Source organism: Rhinolophus sinicus, linkage group LG05 (assembly GCF_036562045.2).
Source record: "Rhinolophus sinicus isolate RSC01 linkage group LG05, ASM3656204v1, whole genome shotgun sequence".
In the NCBI taxonomy this organism is placed as follows: Eukaryota; Metazoa; Chordata; class Mammalia; order Chiroptera; family Rhinolophidae; genus Rhinolophus; species Rhinolophus sinicus.
The window spans coordinates 92,125,825-92,145,507 of NC_133755.1; the positions used below are offsets into that span (position 1 = coordinate 92,125,825).

The following is a 19,683-nucleotide window of genomic DNA, read 5'->3' on the forward strand; positions in this document are numbered from 1 at the left end:
GACAGACTTAACTGCTTGCAGACTTTTCACGCATGGAAGATGAAGAAAGCTTCTTTTGATGAAGTGTAATTATGTCCAAACAGAGCTGACCCCCTCCCCCTATATTTCTTATGATCTTAACTGAAGAAAGTAGGATTTTTCCTTTGAAGCAGTCGGGACTTGGTGGAGGATCTGAAATGCTACAGTCTGCTGCCAGAGGCAGGATGGAGAAATTGGTCCAGACTTGTCTTCGAGACTTCGATTGGGGGTGGGGGGGAGTTGGTGGAGAGAGAAAGAAAAATTGATTTATCACTAGTAATAGATTTTTATAGCACTACATGAACATTATATGAAAGGAAACAGTAATACCAAACTGAAATGAAGAATTAAAAAAAAGACAGAGAACACTGAGGTATCACTCTTTGAAAAAAAAAAAAAAGGGTCAGTTTTTTAGTGGCAGGAAACCCTTTAACCTGCCTGCGTACCTGACCTGCTTTCTAACAGACTCTTTCCAGTTTCCTCTTTGATTTTCACACTTCTACATTTCTCTTACGTTATTAAGTCTGGATCAACACGCTGCTACCATTGTATTCCCCCCCACCCCCAGCTATTTCAATTTTCTATTTTCAGTAGCATTTAAAAAAAATAACATCCAGTTCCTCTAATTTTCACAGTTTTTCTTTTCACTAGGACAAAATATAAACTCTCAGAAATTGAAAAACAGTGTTGGATTTACCAAGGAGTTACAATCATTACTTACTTTGGCTTTATGGGTTATCTGATGACCACAAGTTTTGGAAATGCTTTGGAATAAAAGTAGAGCATCGATGAAATTTACATGAAGTTAGGAGTGGCTTATGCTTTTTACTTGTCTTTTCTTTTAGTCGACTCTATATTTTAAACAGGAGTATTTAACATGACTTTGGTCCTTAAAGTTTCTTGGTGTGCTTCCTCCCTTTTGACAGCAAGCATGCTGCTTTTAATTTACAAGCGTTTTTTTTTTTTTTTTAAGCCCCTACCATATACGGAGCCTGGGACTGTGTCAATTCAGGATACAAACCCTGCTCCCAGTCTCCTGGATATTCCTGACAGCCCCTCAGGTTAGGTTGGAATTCTTTTAATGACAGTTACTGTGTTTATCTGAGAACATATATGTCTTGAGGACATAGGCAGAATTAGTTCCTAGATGAAGCTATGGATGGTACAGTTGGTTATCTAATGAGTGCTAGCTTCCTAAGGAAGAGACTGCATTTTTCAGTAGGAGCTTGCATTTTTATCATTTATGGAAATTGACCAAGAATGGGATTTGGGAAAAAAGTTCTTTTTTTAATTTAAGGAAATCATACATACATAAACATTTGGCTTAAGAAAAAATATATTATTATTTATAAGGTGAAGAACTAATTACCCACTTGGGTGGTAGCTTCTGGAACACTACAGTCATGTTCCTTCTGAAGGGGCAACAAGAAGTGGAAGGAGCCTCCTTGATTTTGTTTTAGTTGTTAAAGTACATTTTGATCCTTAGGATTTGATTTTAGAAAACCATAGTTATACTTAAATACTTGTTTCCTCCCCCAAATCCACTTCTTTTAAAAAGAAGTCTTTACAGAAAACTGGTTCTGCTTTGAACGGTTAGATGCTCAGTACTTACAGGGTGAATTTTATATTTGGCTTTTGCAACTACATGAGGTGTGGCTCTGACCTGGGGAGAAGTATGATGACTTTTAATATCCTAAGGAAGTTGTAAAAGTCTCAAACAGAAATATTCTCAGAACCAGTTTAGGTAAATGCATGGAAGGCAGCTCTAGCTGGTTATTTGCAGACATTAAGGACAATTGAGATACACAAATCCTTGATCTACTAAGATTAGTGCCATGGATGGTAACTGTCTTCTAAGCACTGCCCTCCGAGCCATTGTTAGAATTACAACCCTGGCTCATGACCATTGATCCAACCCAGAATGGCATCTTTTTATGGTTTAAGGTAACTTAACTTTCAACCTAAGGATTCAGCCTGTTCCCTTCTGCAGACCTTTCTGTTGTTTTGAAGTCCTGACCTGAATCTAATGACTTCCTATTCAAACTTTCTAATCTTATTCCTGTGGACTTTAAATTTTCTGTAACTAGTTTAGACTCCTGGCTGTCTTATTCTTCTGGTTAGTATGAATGTTTATAATATATCCTGTTCCCTAATGAGCCAGTTAAATTACTTAAATCCATGTAACATCTAGTATATAATGGATGAACTATGATATATTAATGGCACTTTCAGAATTGATGCTTTCATCATCCTGGCTGAGATACATATTAGTAGATTTATATTTACAGTTTCTTGGTCTTATAGAGCTTATTGTGACACATGTAGAAATAAATTACCTATTAATTTTTTTTTTTTAACGTTCTCTGGCAATGTTATGAAGAAGAGCCTTCATTTTAGGGTCTGGAAGAACTGGGTTCAGATTCTGATTTTTTTCTCACTTATTAGCAGTGTGGGTAGATTACTAAGACTCTCTGGGTTTCACTTGCCTCATTTGTGCAACAAGAGTGATAAACCTAACTAGATAGGATTAAATGAGATAATGTGTAGGCAGTGGCTGGTACTTACCAGTTTTCTAATCAATATTCATCTCTCCCCCTCACATTCTTGTGTTTTCTTTCCTTTTTTTTTTCTTTGCCACTGAAAAGTATCGCCAAAGAGACTTAAAACTATATATACTGAATAACAAATGATGTGTGTCTTAAACATATTTTAGGAACTTACATGGTCTGAGTTGAAAAGAAAACCCATTCACTAGACTTGACAGTCAGACCTGTTCTACATTAAGCCTTGTATATAACCTGTTCCATATTAAGCTTTGAAAAAATTGCATTCAACTTTTTGCATTGATACATATTGTTTAAGATTTGTGTTCTAATACCCTCAGCTTTCAGTGGAGGGAGAAAAAAACCAGTCTCTGACCAAAAAACAAAGCAGAAGAGAATTAGCTTTTGAAAGGTCTGTTCCAGGAGCAGGCTAAATGAATACTCTGGCCTGAGATTGCTGAATGTTTTATTGAGTCACTGTTTCACGCCCACCTTTTCCTGTCTTGTAACAGTTTGCAGTTTTGACTATCTGACATGACTAACCGTTGCAAATCTAACTGATTACAACTGTCAGTGAGTCTGTGTAACAGAGTCTGGTATCTTCTTCTGGAGAAAGCAAACATCCTAATCGGCTACCAAACTTTTCGGTCTTTTCCTCCCTCTATTCATCACCTTTAGCTCATTAATTTGAAACATCAGATGTAATATTTCAATGAAGCAGACGCTCTGCTAAAAGCAAAAGTTCATATTTATATTTGGAGGTGTCCTGTACATTTAGCAAAAAATAAATCACTGTCAGGGAGTTATTGCAAGATTTAACAGCAAGGATGTATGTTAGGGAAGGGGTGGGCAGGGAGGAGAAAAACTTTGTTCCAGTAATGATGAAATCATACCACAGGCACATTAAGGCCAGGACAGGAGACGCTGGCTCCTGTTAAAATGATTCCCATAAGAACCTTCCTCTTTCATCTTCTTATTGTAGTGCAGTTAAGCAAATGAAATGTTAAAGCCATGTGAAGTAAATAACATAATCAACAGTGATTTACTATTGTTCTCTCATGGGGTCATGACCTAATCCTAAATATAGACTTCTAAAATTGTGCTTGGATGTGTTTCTGATGTTGGAGAAAACTGAAAGGAACAGAACCCTTCTGCAGTGGACCAGGGTTTTTGTCTTCATTACAAATGTTGCTACTGAGCAGCCTCTTTTGTTTATTTATTTTTTTGGAGCCTATTTGTATTGTATTGCAATGAAGGTGATGCACTTAACACTAAACGAGTTTAGTAACTACCTAAAGTGGCCATCAGAGAGTTGATAATCTAGAATGAATCCCGACTGTTTCATTACCTCCTCAGAGATTCTTTCGATGCAATTTGGACATCTATGCTGCTGTATGATCAATACTATCTTTTTATATTCACTGTGGATTTTTCCCCTTTTACATCTGCAGGAAAGAGTTTCACCTTGACCATAACTGTCTTCACAAATCCTCCCCAAGTAGCCACCTATCACAGAGCTATTAAAGTTACAGTGGATGGACCCCGTGAACCCAGAAGTAAGTACTTGCCTTCCTATTGGAAATGGTAATAGAGTTTGCAGAGACCCGATGAGGAATTTATCCCAAATAAGTTAGTGCTCCTTTCATGCAAACAGTTTCTTTGCAAAGTTTGCTATCTGCATATAGTTTTAATGAGGGACAATTAGTAGAACTTCACAGTTAGTAGAAAATAAAATAACACTTACAGCCTTTGCCACAAAATTGCTAAGGCCTATGTAACTTTGGGAAATGAGTGAATAATTATTCAGTCCCTGTTACTATTTTTCTAAGAAACTTTGCTCATCCACTATACACAAAAGGCAGGGCAGAATAGACCTGTGAGAGCTGAGGAAGAAAACAATAAACTGAAAAGTCTTGAGCTTAGTCAAAAAGCTTTTGTGTATGTTTCCCATGGTCTAAGAATGCATTTTAACTTTTTACCTCGCCCACTCAATTCCCTTTATAAAAAGCACGCTGCTTAATTATAAAGAATTTATTTGCAAATGATAACTCACTTGATTGTTACAACACTGCTGTTTGGTCATGTTCTAATAATAGTTATAGATCGTTTCTTTTAACAGATAGAGTCAAACCAGGTTTAAATCCACCTTGGTTTGTCTGGGCATCCAGAGTGTTTATCCAGCATCAGTGTAAGATAGCGCACATAATCCATTTGGGCTAATATACATTTTCCTCCTAAATCTAAATTGAAACAGGTTTGGTTCCCCCACCCCGCAAAACTGATTTGAACAAACTCCGCATAGCAGTATTTAAATGTATGTAGAAATTAAAGATGATTTGATATACACAACATTAAAAATTACGTGTCAATGGGCACATCATATACAACTCTGCCTTTGATGAGTTAAATACATTGGAGACCCAGCCATTGTGTTTAGAGAGTTGAATTTGGTTTGTGGTGGGGGTATAGCTGGCAGAAATATTTACTATATAACGATGCACCTGCCCAGATAGTGAGAATGGCATATCTTTTCTTCCCCTAAACCTGAGAGAAAAGGGCTGGTAGAGCTTTGCCTTCCCCCAAGGGGCATGTCTTTTAGCAGTGGGAACATACAATGCCTTCCGTTCCTCTTACGGCTGTCTCTTTTCACAAAGGCTGACTGCTTGCCTGAACTAGGGAGGTTTCCTGCCTCAAAAGCCAGTCTTTGAGGTTTTCTTTTCTCCTCCTTTCATGTGTGTGGCATTCTTCCAGGTTCACAGTGTTGGGTCAGTGCTGGTCCTGTATCTGTTCAGTTTGAGAATGTCCTATTAGGCTGGAGCCATACACGTCTCCGGATGCACCCGGCTCCTGTTCCTAAGGGCTGATGGTATGCAGTACAGGTGAATAGAACAGAGCAGGGCTGTCTTGCCTGGTTTGGGGCTTTGCTGACTTCTCGACTGCCATAAATCGGGGATGATGCCTTATGATGGAAGACATCTTCTAACATTTTATCTGATTAGCCCGTGAATTCCTGAAAAGGCAGGCATATCCATTTTAGTAATGCGTAAAGCAGGATACTAGTCTTTTAACATTTAGCCCGGCTAATACTTATCTTCTAAAGCTGTTTCCTGCCGATCGCAGGCTGCTTTTCTCAGTTCTTGGAAAAACCATTATTATGTGTATGTATGTCTGTGTGTCTGTGGGTGTGTACGCGGATATGTCCATATCATCAAGAGTTGATGTTCAAAACCTGATGGTTGGGAGAGGAAACGGGGAAATGCTTCCCCATTCTGCAAGATGTGACAGAAGGTGAGGAGGCAGGGTAGCTTTGAGAAAGTCACTTCTCTCTTTTCTTTTTTTTCTCTTTAAATTAAAGCTTATTGGAGCGACAGTTGTTAGTAAAGTTACGTAGATTTCAGGTGTACAATTCTGTAATACATTATATCTCACATTGTGTGTTCACCACCCAGAGTCAGTTCTCTTTCCATCACCATCTATTAGACCCCGTTTACCCTCTTCTAGAGCCCCGCTCCCCCCCATCCCCTTTATCCTCTGGTAACCCCTAAACTATTATCTATGTCTGTGAGTTTTTGTTCTTTCAGTTATTTGCCTTGTTCTTTTGTTGTTTTCGGTTTATATACCATAGATCAGTGAAATCATACGGTTCTCTCCTTTTTCTGTCTGACTTATTTCGCTTAGCATTATAATCTCAAGATCCACACTTCTCTTTCAAGCGAGGATAACATTAGTTTGTTCCAAAGAGGGTGTTGGGAGAATTCATTAGTGGATAGGCTCACTGCCCTGTAAAAGCAGAGAAGTGCTCTGAAAGCAGTGAGCGTTAAGGGGAGTGGGGGTAGACGGCATATGTGTAACTTGAGTTCTGGCTGTGGGTGCTGCTGAAGGTGGGAGTGGGGAAGCAGATACAGATCTTGAGTGGCAGACCACTACCCTCGATCCGCCTGAGTAACATTTCTTGTGAACCAAAAATATCTGTGAAAATGTAATGTCATTTCTCTGACATCATGGGGTGATTTGCCAAACTGTCTGGATATAAGCATGGCTCTGGTGTCACTGACATCTGACTCCTACGACCTGGACCCTCTGTGCTGGATTATTTCCCTCTGCCCTGCTCTTGGCCATCCCGGGCGCTGAATGTGTAGCACTCTTCTCAATATTGTGCTTTCCTTCTGAGACTCCTAGGTGTGGAAAATGCCCAGGACTTTTCAATTTTCTTCAACTTTGACTATAGTAGAATTTTGATGGATTGGTGTGTGTATTTAATGTTAAATGATGAACCCTCTAAAACATGGGCTGCCACACTTTTTCTAGAAAGTACCAGGTAGTAAATAATTTCAGCTCCGTGGGCCATATGATCTCTGTCACCAGTACTCACCTGTGCCATTGTAGCTCAAAAGCAGCCTTAGCCAATACATAAACGAGTGGTTGTGGCTGTGTTTCCATAAAACTTTATTTACAAAATTAGGCGGTGGTCAGATTCGGCACACAGGTTGTACTTTGCCAACTCTTGCTCTAGATTTCAAAAAGCCTTATTTTATCTACTGTTAATGGAGAAGCTCTTTAGAAAAAGGCTTTTCCTGAGGAGAGAGAGAAAAAAAAAAAGACAATTCAATTGTTTTAGCCTCCTCTTCCACAAAATTATACTTCTTTAAGTGGTGGTTGTCATAGAAATAGTATGCATCTGTTTATTACTGTAATGGTTTGAAGGCCTTGAGGATTTTATGCTATTAATTCCCATTAATCGAATTTCACTCCTTCCTTTAAAGATTGGAGTATGTATTGAAAAGGCTAGTTCTGGTAGAGCTGGTGTTCGAACAACAACAAGTTCTGGGTTCACTGGTTGGGTCTTTATTCAGTCTAGCGTAGTGATTTAGTGTCAGACTGTCTGGATTGACATCCCAGCTGCACCATTTACTGGCTGTATGTAGGCAAGTTACCTAATTTCTTTCCTCAGTTTGCTCATCTGTTAAAATGAGAATAATAATAATAGTATCTCCCTCATCAGCTGCTGCAAAGATGTTAAATGATGTAATGTGTATAAAATGCATAGCACAGAGACTGTCATGTAGTAGGTGCTCATTAAGTGTTAGCTATTATTACAGCAATTTCCTTCAGTGTCAGAAGTTTGTTGTAGGATTTGGCTTATAGTCGGTTTCCAAGAAATAGACACAACCTAGATTGTGTTTGCTAGTGTATTTTTTTTCTCTTGCAGATGCCTTTACTAATTTCTGCTCATTAGTAAATGACACTAATAAGTGTTATAAATTATGTCTTGAGCAGGTATTCATGCTACCGGGGACAGCTGTGCAGAACTGATGACAAACATAATTTGTTTGCAGCAAAGAAAAGTCCAAGAGAGGATGCTATGGCCCCAGTCCCCCCGTCTGAGGCCCTGCTTATCAACACATCTGCCAAAACTTGCTTTACACTAAAAAATCAGAAAGGTTTTATCCTTCTATGTTTTCTGTCTCTGGCAGCTGAACCGGTGCTGTCACATCACAAACAACTTCTTTTCTTAATATACACATCTGGCGTTGGCAGTTGGACTCACTTCATAAGAGCACATGATCATCACTCATTACAAGATTAAAAAGTACCCCATGGCATCATTGATGTTTTTTAACTTTGATCTTTTGCAGTTGTGATTCATCTCAGTTATAAAACTTCCCTTTAAAGGAACATAGCCGATGACTTATTAGAACCTTCATCTTAAGTAGCGTAAACATGAAAACGGTGCACATCTTTACAAAATGCCATTTATTTTCTTTGCCAGCTTATCATTTTAAGACATGACATCATACTTAAGATCCCAAATTTGTAAGTCTTGTGTTTCGGCAGGGTGTTTTGACCTTCTGTTGGCAAGTTAGCTCTGAAGAACAAACTGCCGTACGCTCACCAGCCAGAGAAGTCAGTGGAGCAGCAGCAGCAGTGCATTTGGATAGCTGATGCTTTTAAACATCAGGTTCTGTCAGGATCCTTTGTTTCATTTTGACACTTGGTTCCAACTGCAGTCTGATTTAAAGAATGTCTACGAGAAGGTGGAAACTTGGTTAGCAATGTCATCTTCCAGTGGTGGTTCTGAGTTAGAGAAGGGGTCGGATGAAACAGGTATTATTGGCTGTGCAGAGGATGGAAAAAGTAAATCTCCTACGTAGTCAGAACCCTTTTAATTCTCTTGCTGCTCTTTCAGTGATCTGTTGCTAAATAACAAACCATCCCAAAACATAATGGATTAAAACAACAACTAGTTTGCTTTTTCTCAGATTTTGTGGGTTGACTGGGGTTCGTTTGGATGGGTGTTCTGCGATCTCGCTCTTGGGGTCTTTCATGTGGCTGTAGTAAGATGGTGGCTGGTACCGGAACATTCATGATGGCTTCCTTCCTATGTTTGGTGCCCTGGTGGGATGCTCGGACAGCTGGGCCTTTCTCTCTTTCCATGTGGTCCTAGAGCCTTTCTTTCCCTCTCTACACAGCCTCTTCATTTGGTCTCTCCAGCAGAATCTGACTTCTTACATGGCAGCCCAGGGCTCCCTAAGGTGCAAAAGTGGGAGCTTTCAGGCCTTCCTAAGGCTCAGAACTGTCATGGAGTTACTTTCTTCGTATTCTCTTGGTTAAAGCAAGATACAGGTGCAGCCTAGATTCAAGAGGAAGAAACCTCCCAAAGATATGGATGGTGGGGACCGTGGTTCATTGGACTACCACTATCATCAACTTCTGTAAGTGCTTAGATGGCAAACGTCATTGTGGCAACAGGATGAGTAATTTTTTTGAGGTGTCATCCTCTGAAAGGTCTCTTGACTTTTTAGTCTGGAGAGCTTTTTAAGTTCTACAAGGTGACTCCATGTTTCACTTAGAGTAGCTTCATTCTGAATTGAACAGTTTGGTGATTATCAGATGAATCAATGGTGGATGTTACCTTGTAGTGCTTGGTATTAGTAGGTCAGTTGCAAGCTGAGTCAGATCAATACCCGTGTGAGAGGAGAATATTAGATGTTTGAACATTGAGAGGTTGTTAGTCTTGCCTGGCAATGTGGAAAGTCTGTAGCAGAAGTGTCTTATGAATCTGCAAGTGGACAAGCCTGGGGTTTTATACTTTATATCACCTAGCTTTGAAAATCCTCATTTGTCAGCACATCTGCAAACTGGATACCTAACACACTTGAGTGGGTTTCTAAGAGTTTTTGTGTGTCATGCCCCAGGGAAGTAAATCATAGTTACTCTCAAAGAGAGACCACAGCCAACATCTGTAAGCTTGTTGCTGGGTTACTACTGTTCACCACTGACCAGCTGCCCATCCTGACCTGGTGGGAGAAAGGAGAAGCTCTGCCTTCTCTTTCCTAGTGATTTGGCTCCTTGCCTGCAGGCTGAGTACACTCCTCTGCTTGTTTCTGTTTGTGACTTCAGTGTAGGGGCTGGCACTCAGGTGAGTGCACGGTGACGTTTATATTTCTAGGACTGCCTCACACCCTGGTTCACTCAGCTTGTTAGGCTTAGGTCCTGCAGCCAAACTGTTTTCTTGTCCTGTTTGCTCCTTCCCACCTGTGCCCAATTCATCAATGAATGTTTTGTTCTTCAGAGAACATTTTCTTCCATATTCTTGAGGCCCTTCCAATTGCAGAAATTTTACCTTGTAAACTTACGGTAGCAGAGTGAAGTAAAACAGAATGGTCTGGGCACGGCATCATCTCCTTTTTCTCTCATGCTGTTCCACCCAGTTCTGAGACTGTTTTCCAGCCCAGTAAAGGGTGGAGAGAATGGAGGGCTTGGCATTTTCTCTTCCTCATTCCAGATGATGTCAGTGACAGCTCGCTTTTATCCTCCAGTACTTTTCATCCAAGTTGGGTAAAGGATAGGCATTTTTATAGGGGCTGGCCCTTGACCTTTGCTTATTTATGCATAGTGGATGCTTATTCACAGGGGGGGTCACATGTGAAAGAAGGTGGGGAACATGTAAAAGGTTTTTGATGGAGGGATAGCCGAAGAATATTTTTAAGGTTATTTGATACCTCTTGGCATTGCACTCACATTCTTGCTGTCTGTGAAGACAGTTTGAGAAAAGCCCGATAGGCCTTGTACCATACTCCTGATGCCACAGGCCTGAATTTTGGTCCTTACAGTAAAGCATTAGAAAAGCACTTAACTTTCTGACTTGCAGACTGAACCCCTGTTCTTCACTGTCTCTGAAGTGCCCAAGGAATGGATGTTATGGGTAAATGCCATGTCTTGATATTTACAAGTCAGCAATTATAAGCAGTAGTTTGATTGTCATAAATATTAATCATTCGGTCACTAGTATATGAAACATCGTTGAAAATCTTTGACTTAAGGGAATAATAATAGTTAAAAAAAAAACTGTTCCCTTTCTTTAAGGAGAATGGGGAAAGGGGGGTCAGAAGCTCTGGTAGAGGTTATGTCTGGTGGTTGGTGGAATGTGCTCTTGAGAAGAGCAGTTTTAAATCTCTTTCAGTACTTTTTTTTTTTTTTTTTTTTTGTTGACTGACTGTCAGGAGCTGGGAAGATGGCCAAGAAGGAAATGACACATCGAGAGGCATTTTGTGTTGTGCAACATTCTGTGGATCTGATGCAAGGATATATGGCCTGTTTACACATTCCTTCGCTAGCAGACTGCATGGCAGTAATTTAATTCAGCAGCACATGGCATGCTGCAGCAAGGAGCTATGGCCTGAACATCCTTTCATGGCAAATTATCACAGCCGTTAAAACATGCTCGTGTCCCTACGTTGCACTCTTTCCTGGCTTCCCAGTTCTGAATGTGCTTTCTCATGGCCTTGGATTTGTGTGAACCAGGAGCTGTGGCTTTTACAAGAAGAGTACCTTTTCCACATGCATATGTTCCACTTGACATACCTACTTCTAACTAAATATAGCATGGCAGGTTTTCCAGTAATATGTGTTCTAAAAACACACGTATGCTTGATCCAAATGTGTCAGTAGTTTGTTTCGTGGTGTAGCCAAAAATCATTCAGTCGTAAAATAGTGTTAGGGACTTGAGAGTTTTATTTATTTATTTGTTCATTCATTCATTCATTCATTCAAAAATAAATTTTCCTTCCCAAGAGAGAGCTAATTCCTGGTAGATTACTGACCGACTTTACTTCTATTTTGTTTGTGCTGCAGCGTTTTCCTCAAGGATGACCAGACCAGAGGAGAATAGGATGTATAATACTTAAAAATAACAGAGAAAAAGGATTCAATGCGTTGCTCTTTGTATTCGTGATTGTTCCTACCTAGCGTATTTATAGGACACATTATGATGTCAACTAAAGTACATCTTTTGGTGTTCACATAAAGTCTCAAAAGTTGTGGAGAATAATTGGTGGTATTTTTAAAGTAACTTTTGGAAATTAAGAGCATGCATAAAAGCCAGTTCAATCGGAAATATTCATTTAAGATCAGATGCAACAGCTCAAATCGGAGACTACATTTGAGATGTGAAAGTATCAAAGGGAGGGCTCCTGGTCCCTCTCCAAATTTCTGCTAGCAGACAAAAGCACTTCATTAACATTTAGGATGAAGGCTTCAATCCAAATGCCTCTGGAAAAGCTGTCAGGCTTAAATTCGTATTGAGATAAAAATAAGTGATCTAGAATCCTTTATTGGGAGCAGGTTTGGGGAGATAAAGGGAGAGCAACGCTGAAATCCTGAGTGCCAGAAAGTAAACAGTGAGTCAGGTGTGCAGGCAGGCAGGGCTTCTGCAGGCCTGGCCTTGGAGATCCTCCTTCCCATCCCAGTTTTGCAGCAGGCCACCGTAGCAGAGTGGGTTCCTGAGGCTTTTCAGGTCTACTGTACTCTTAAGAGCACAGGGTTTTATCATGTTAAGGTGTGAGTTTGGGGCTTTTATATTTCCATATTTCCCACTTTTGAAATATTTTCCTTTTACAGAGTATTTCTTACCCAGTTTTGTTCTAGCTACATGCCAGCTTTCCTCATCTACTGGTTTGAAAAGTTATTTCTCTCAATAAAATTCATCACGATTTCTGTCCACTTCTTGAGTAATATAAGAACTTCAACATCCTTTCAACTGCAACCAACCCCTCTCGCCTCATGTTCTTGTCTGATATTTCTACCCCTGTTTTATACTCGCTGGATTACTTATTATCAGTGTTTAAACTGTGTATTTGATGTTTATCTATTTGTTGACCAATTTGCTCACCATTCCTTCTTCCATCTCAGTTCTTCCTTCAGGATTCAGTTTCCTTTTTCTTGATGTAGATCCTTTTGGTGGTTCTTCAGTGAGAACCTGTGAGTGCGACGCACGGTTTTTGTCCCTGAAAGTGTCAGCTGTTGTGTGCAGTGGCTGCCAACACGATGTGACAGGACAGGAGCCCTGCTGGAAGTCTGCCTGCCCTGAATGCCCGAGAGCCACACTACGAGGCATTCCTTTGAGCTAAGATTTTTCAGGCCACTATTACCAGGTTAGTTGGAGTAGTGTTTAAGGGAATGGAACACAGGACAGATATATTTGCATGGAAGATGGATGAAGGGAAATGTGTAAGCGTCTTTCACCTTGGGGGGCTCTGAAGAGTCCAGGGCCAGCTGGTGGGAGGGAGATGGGAGGAAGAGGGAGAAAGCAAAGAAAGGGGCATATGGGGACAGGAAGTTAAATCCCCTCCTTTACCATTTTACCTTGGGCAGGCCCTCAGGTGCCCTGGAACATTCTATCCAGATTTATGTTAAAGAACTCTCTCATACATTTGACCTTCAGAGGTCACCTGGCTGTTACTCACTGAATACTCACTGAAAAAATCTAATAATCTTAGATGTTGGTGTCCATACATTTTCTGTCATTTGAGTGAGAGTACAGGACTCAGAACCAAAAGATACTTCTGTTATATGGTAAATGAATCATTGAATGAATCAGAGGGACGACAACAGCTGTGTGGACTAGAGGAGCATGGATAGGAGCCGGGAGACTGTCTCTGGGCATAGTGGATGGGGTGAGTCCTGTGATGGGGTGACTCCAGTGAGCCTCTCACTGGAGTTCGGCATGAGGAGCTGCTAGGTCAGAGGTCAGCTGACACTAAAGTGAGCTGCTATTTTCCGCCTTTCCTTTAACCCTTGGATCTCATATGTGCCCTGTGCGACATGCATCTTCTCATTCTTTACCTTCTTGGCGCTCGTTTTCATGAACTACAACTTGGGTAAGAATGCTACCACGTATTTTGATGGGACAATGCTCAGGATGATTCAAGCTGGGCTCTATGCCTCCTTAGGGTTAGCTCTGGGAATCCTGGGCCCTTCAAGGAGATTATGAAGGTACCAACACAGAGGCTATTCTACCAGACAGAAGTAGAAAATAAGGGTGTTAATGAAGTCTGAGTTACTAATCCTAGCGCTTTGGTTTCCGTTTCACTTCTGCACCATTCACTCTGTTCTACAAAAGCTAGCTACACTGTGTTTTGTACCATGAGGGCTTATTCCAGAGCAGGTTAACAGGGGAATTCATCTATATGGGTAGTTGGTGTTTAAGATGTGACTTCGGTTATGGTTAAGGGAATTGGAGGACTTGGAAATTTCCTCTTTTGAGACCTCAGTGCTATGTTAGTCATCTTAAGCAAATCACTAAACTTCTCTCCAGTATAATTTCTTCATCCTTTACATGGAAATAGACATGAAGACAACTTCAGAGTAGCTGGGAGTAACTCCTAAGGAATGATCATAAAGTACTTGGCGCACTTGAAGGTCAACTTAAATACCAAATAGTAATTATGTAGCGCCTTTCTGCCAAGGAGTCCCAAACACGTAGACATTACCTCATTGATTCTCCCTACATCCCTTTGAGGGATACATTATGCATTACAGGTGGGTAAACTGAGGCATGGACATCTGTAAACTCACGTGCTCTGTGTCGCTCTGCAAGTCAGATGATTTATGGAAGTGGGCAAGGAGCCCAGGTCTCTTTCTCTTCCTGCTCACTTGTTCAGTACTAAAGCTCCCTGATGCTTTGTCATTGAAGTTGTGGAAGCTCCTGATGTTGGGCCCAGGGTATTCTTGGTTGATGTGATAAGTAGCGTTATGTAGGAAGCAAGCCTGGTGATGTAGTACCATTGTCATATAGTAAGTAAGTCCCAAGGTATAAAGCCTCACAGACAGAAGGCATTATGTAGTGTGTGTGTGTGTGTGTGTGTGTTGAATGAGTCTTGAATTCATTAATATGAAAGTTTAACAGAGCTGAAAACACTGCATTTTATAGGAGGAAACTACGTTGTGTCAGTTAAACCCTCAATAGACTCTCCCTTTGAATATCAGTGAAGTAAAGTTAGTACTTGAACAAAAAGTTAACTTTCGAAACATTGCACAAGTGGAAAATGTAGGCAAGTCCATCTGGTAGAAAAATTAGAACATCAAAAATTCATCAACAGAAGAAAACAATAAAGTGTCCAAAAATCACATCTCCCAAAATGACCACTGCTAATATTTTGATATGTAATCTCCTGAATATTTTTTTATGATAAGGCTAGTATTTTTGTGAAGGTAACAACAAGGAGGGAATAGCATCAGGAAAATGATGGAATGCTGCAAGTGGCATGACTATATTGAAGCTGAAAGGAGAGAGAATAACTGGAAATGGGATTCTTTGCTTTGAGGAGCAGAAACAAGACAATGGGACTGCCAGTAGTTTCCACTTAATGTCTTGGAAGAGGCAACTGCTGTCTCTGTGGTGGGGAGGCCTGGCCTTGCCCAAATGGCTAAGACTAGATGGGTCTGAGAAGGACCCCCTTCCTCCCACTACCCTGTCCCACCACTGAAAGCACCATCCCCCGTTACAATAGCTGACAGACCTTCATGAATGACAATTAGCGATATGCTTTAAAATATAAATATTTATGGAAGTGGGATTATTTGTTCACTCAAATTGTTTTCGAGTGTGTGGTGTTAGTTAGGTGTCAGGCATACAAAGTAAAGCAGACATGGTCCCCGCCTTTGAGGAGCCTACATTCTGTGGGGAGGACAGACAAGAAACGAGTAAACGAACAGTTATCTATAATTGCATCTAATTGCGAATTGTGGTAAGTGCTATAAAGGGCACTGGTGTGTTAATAAAGAATAATGGGGCATCAGGGCACAGTTTGGGTACCAGGGGATACAGCACGCAGGGAAGGCCTCTTTGAGGAGATAACGTTAGCGCTGAGACAAAGCCAGCTCTAGGAAGGGTGGAGAGGAGGCTTCAAGGAAAAGGGCACAAAGCCCTGAATATGACAGTGTCAGAATCAATATCTAATTTAGATAGAAGAGAGGGCCTTAGAAATGTCTAAATGGTTAGGAAAAGGTTGCAAAAACTGTTGACGAGAATCCCACACCCCAAAGTTGCCTCGTTTATAGTTCTACCCAAGGCGGGTATGGCGTAAGTAATTCGAGGAGCACAGAAGGCTTCTCCATGTCCATCCCCTGTGGCTCCAAACCTCTCTCACTTGATTCTCGCCCAGGTGCCTGAGATTTTTTTGTGAGTTAAGGAGTTGAAGACAGGACCTTCATAGATATTATCTGCAGAGGATAAAGCATCTTAAGAGAATTTGGGTTAACGATTTGGTTTAAATAAGTGGATCCGATAAGATTAGTGAGATATTCATTTTAGAACAGAATTATTTAGGGAAAGTGGGTTGAGAAAGACCTGGAAAAGCTCCGGTGAGGAAGGTTGAGTGGGAGTAGGTGGAGGGGGGAAGGGTTCCGGTGACACTCAGTAAGAGTACTGGGTCCTGAAGAACATGTTTTTCTTAGTGAAGGAGCCACAGGAGCAGGTTTGTATTAAAAATAACCCAAACAAAGCAGTGGGTTACCTATGCGAGTAGATTCTCTGGATTGTGTGTCATGCACTAACGTCTTGGGCTTTTATGGGCAAGAAGCAATTCCAAAGGTGAGCTGGGTTTCAGAACATAAGAGCAACATGGAAAACTTAAGAATGTGTAGCGAAGAGCATTGATGATGATTAAAGGATTGTAAAATTGAACCTATAAGGATAAGTTGAAAGACTTAGGATTACTTAGCTTCAAGAAGAGGAGACTGAAAAATGACTTAATAACAGACTTCAGAATTATGAGGAGTTATTAAGCGGTGTATGGTGACCAGCTGTTTTGTTTCTGGCACAGTCAGAGAAAGAATAGGTTTTAACTGAAGCATGATATATTTAGGTTAGATTTAAAGAAGAACTTCTTGACTAAGAATTGTTAATAAAACGGGTTCCTGAAGGCTGGGGGTTTGACTAGAGGGCTTTTCTTTCAAATCCCTTCCATCTTAGCAATTCTGTGTGTGTTTATGAAGTGCAACAAAGCTCCACCTTTCTGCTTTTAAAATCAAAGGCTTCATTTCTGTTTCCCATTATAATTCTAAAGCTCAGAGTCACAGAGGTTTGTAGACATAAATGATGAGAGTAATTTGTCTTGCTTCAATGGCCATTAGAATCTTTAATTGAGAAAAATATGACCAAAAAGAGGAACAGACCTGCCACATGATCAAAAATTGTTATTGATAATCAGAAGAGATGCATTATTGAGAATTTGGGACTGAGTAAAGGTGAGCTTGTTTTAGTGTTAGAAAAAACTCAGGTTTATTTGACTTGTATATGCCAGATACGAAAGGGAGGGTTTTATGAAGTTGGTTCATTTTTCTCTGTTCCCTCCTTACTGGGAGAAATTAGAAACATTTCCAGTTGACACCACAGTTCATGTAACCTGGAGCTTGAGAGATGCAATCCAAAAATCACCCTCAAGGAATTTATCGGCTCAGAGAAGGAAGGAGAGAGGAAATAGGTAGGATTTATTTCTGAAAACAAACCTTCATGCATTTAAAAAAGCTGGCAGAGCAGCGAAGAAGCTGAGCAGAGCAAATCTGAGAAAGGCTGACTGAATATGCCATTCCTTTCCATTCCGGAGCCTGAACCACAGGAAGCAAAGAGCCCTGCTTCCTGGGCTCACCTTTCTCAGTGAAGCCAAGCGTCAGAGTTTTTATTTTTAAATTTATTCTTTAATCTTCTCTTTTGCTTATTAAATACCTGTCTGAGCAACTTTTATAATAATCAATTAGCACACCTGCAGATGGTTTGCTTTAAGCACTTACAGGTTGCTGATGAAACTATGAAAAACAAAGTACACACACATATGCAGTGTTCTCAGATGAGTTCTTTGTTTTGAACTAAGTGGATATAATTTTCTCTAAAAGGAAAAAAAAAAGGTAATCAAAGAGACTAAAGAAAAAGACTTTGAAACAGGTGACACGACTGGGAAGAGGGCTACGTGGGTGTGGTGCTAAGCCAGGGGAAAGGAAAAATACTCAGGAAACGTTTTTTCCTTCCTCCCAAAATAACCTGAGCTCCTTGGTTCATTAAGCCCATTTAGACCCTTGAGCCACTGACTGCATTTTGTCTTCACACAGCATCACCACCACTGGAGAGCCGCCCACAGCCATGTTTGGGTCAGAAGTCACAACCCACTCACTTTTACTGGCTTCCTTTCTTCCTTCTCTGTGATATTTTCTTGGTGGCCGTGGCACTTTTGGACTTCAGTGACTTCTTTACATGATTTCTTCGTTTGGATCTCTTCCACCCCTCATCCCCCTACAATTTATTTTCAAAACTCTTCTAAGGAGTCTTACAAACTACAGCTGCCTTTTCTATAGGAAGAGGTGACTTAAAGGGGATTTTGTGGCCTTTCTTTTCTGCCCTTGAGGCCAAAAGACTGATACTGGGAAGAAAACCAACTGAACAGAGGTGTGGTTTACTGCTATTACCGTGTTTTCCCCAAAATAAGACCGGGTCATATATTAATTTTTGCTCCAAAAGACGCATTAGGGCTTATGTTCAGGGGATGTCCTCCTGAAAAATCATGCTAGGGCTTGTTTTCCGGTTAGGTCTTATTTTCAGGGAAACACGGTATAAGGAGCCCTCTTCTGAAGACTTAGTTACAGGAAAATTCTCTTCGTTACACATATGGGCACAGTGGAAGGGCACTGGTTCTTTATTTTGTGTTAATACCTTTGAAATACTGTGAACTGAGGCTGGCTGTATTTCCCTGAGGAATAAGCTGTGAAATTGATAATACCGGTTTATCTGAAGCAACAGAAGACCTATTGGTGTAACCACAAAACCTGGTTGTCTGCGCTTTCCTGAGCTCCTTTCTTCCTTGAGGACTTGAGACTTAGGATTCAACTTCCCTTTCCTTTAGAGAAACTGTGGTACAGAGAGGGAGGGCTCTCTGTGGTCAGGGCTTCTAGAAGGTTGGATACATAGTTGTGAGCCTGTTGTGAGTGTCATCAGGAAGGACAAAGGTTTTTATAAAGGTCCTAAGATTTGAAGGGAGCAAAAGTGGATGATTTGGAAGGTCCCGTGCTTTTGGCATCACTTCTCAGTGGATTCCCAGATAGACTCTCCTTGGGTATTTTTAGAAGTCTACATTGGTGGCACAGATCAGACGTAGCAAGGAAATCTGATGGGGCCAGAGATGCAGGAGTTTAGGGATTCTATAGTTAGGAAAGCGTAGATGGACCAAAATGTAGGGTGTATGCCCATTTTATTATTTACAGAGCATATTTTTGCCCCTCTTTAATACCTGTTGGTTCTATATATTATGGGATGTGATGCGGCAGTTCCTACTATGTAGAGCTGAGTAGCTGGGATAATCCAAGAAGGAGCAGTGCTGTCCCTTTCCTGTCATCCAGGCTGCCTAGGAGCTGTGCTGTGGGTGCGGTTTGATTGTAGTTCATTTGTCACACCCTAGCCCAGTGGTGGCATGTGGATAGAAACTGGTTAATAATAGGTTGGTGCAAAAGTAATTGTGGTTTAAAAGGTTAAAAACAATCGCAAAAACTGCAATTACTTTTGCACCAACCTAATAGCAAGGGACTTGACGAGATATAATGGCACAAAGCATCCATTTTTGCAGAGGGTCAACCTTCCATCCTCAGTGGCCGCTGGGAGAGACCCGCGTAGGGTGTGGAGTCACTGCTTCTTCATTCTCTTTTGTTAGGAGAACTGAAATATAAGTAAATAAACATTAGCAACTGAATCAGAAAAAAAAAAATCTGACACTGAAGGATGAAATGCAGCTTTTGTAGCATGAGATTTGTGGCACAAACTGACCAGAGGAAGGAAATCTGATGATCTAGATAGACG

General features: G+C 40.7%; 1 protein-coding gene across 5 annotated transcripts in view; it reads left to right on the forward strand.

Moving 5' to 3' along the window:
* RUNX2 (RUNX family transcription factor 2) overlaps positions 1–19,683 on the forward strand; it is a 234,823-nt gene that overhangs the window by 11,119 nt on the left and 204,021 nt on the right. For all 5 annotated transcript variants that reach the window (XM_074333024.1, XM_074333027.1, XM_074333025.1 and 2 more), the window contains exon 3: positions 4,013–4,117. In XM_074333024.1, coding sequence (XP_074189125.1) covers positions 4,013–4,117 — 105 coding nt within the window. The remainder of the gene's footprint in view (positions 1–4,012; positions 4,118–19,683) is intronic.